General features: G+C 53.6%; 1 protein-coding gene across 1 annotated transcript; it reads left to right on the forward strand.

The window, feature by feature from the left end:
- Window positions 1–381: 381 nt before the first annotated feature.
- On the forward strand, window positions 382–1,105 carry NGA_2049820 (uncharacterized protein). The gene has a single exon (XM_005852356.1). It carries the CDS (start codon window positions 694–696, stop codon window positions 1,039–1,041), a length of 348 nt encoding a protein of 115 aa, XP_005852418.1. The 5' UTR covers window positions 382–693; the 3' UTR covers window positions 1,042–1,105.
- Window position 1,106: the final 1 nt, after the last annotated feature.

The following is a 1,106-nucleotide window of genomic DNA, read 5'->3' on the forward strand; positions in this document are numbered from 1 at the left end:
GTTCTTTTCACGTAGCGCATGTGGTTGGGTTTTTTGTGGTTTCCTAGACGGTGCTTGTGCAGGCGTGTATTTTCACTCGGGGAGGCCTTTTTCTTCGGTGGCTTGGAGAAGGGTTAGGAAAGCGGGTCCACGCTCAAATTCATGGCTCTTTTTTGAAGGTCCGTGACGGCGCGACGGTGCCAGCTACTTTCCTCCTCCTGATGTGTGTGGAGCGGAGTCAAGGCACATTTTTGGCCCGTTGCGATATGGAACACATTGTATATTGTGTACTGATTTTGTAACCTTGGCTTTCTGGCGCAAGCTCGTCCGCGCATACGCAATAAACTTTGTGTACAGCAATGAAATCGGACGGCTCATATCACTACTGCCCCATTTTTTTTTAACAGACTTGTCGGCACACATATCGAAGATGAGCATCTACGAAGAGGTCGAAATAGAGGACATGGATTTTGAGGAAGAGGAGCAGCACTACACTTATCCTTGCCCGTGTGGTGACAAGTTCGTGATAACTTTGGCAGAGCTCTGGGATGGAGAAGATGTAGCGCCTTGCCCCAGTTGCACGCTTCGCATCCGCGTCGTATACGAAGAGGAGGCCCTTCCCCCTTTAAAAGCCAGCGAGGCAGGGGGCTCAGCGGGAGCCGGCATGGCGGTAGCAGTGCACTAGACGAAGAACAGGGCCGAGAACTTCCCCGCATGCTCACCCCTCAGGGCAATAGATTCCTGACGGAGTTGCTAAGGCCACAGTTGGGCATTATCAGTCGTCATGACTGTCAACCATCCACTTTACCCCATGTGAGGGTGTCCATCCCTCTGCGCGGTGTGCCCGCCCGCGGCGTGGTGACTTGCCTCGGTGAATGGCGCAGACCCCACCAGGACCTGGGTGTCTGTGTCATAACAGGCATGCGGGGCCAGCAGCCGTCTTGTTGCCACGCATTTTCACCCATCAAATATGCTACTACGGCGATGCCGAAGGCCTTATCTATAGAGGCTCTTCGACTGGTCTATAGAGCTTTGTCGGCATGCTGGTGGAACGCACGCTGAGCAGGCTTGAACACAAAATGAGAGCTCCGCCGCAGTGGATGAGGAGCGAAAGGGTAGAGATAAGG

This window comes from Nannochloropsis gaditana (assembly GCF_000240725.1).
Source record: "Nannochloropsis gaditana CCMP526 unplaced genomic scaffold scaffold1363, whole genome shotgun sequence".
NCBI lineage: Eukaryota > Eustigmatophyceae > Eustigmatales > Monodopsidaceae > Microchloropsis > Microchloropsis gaditana.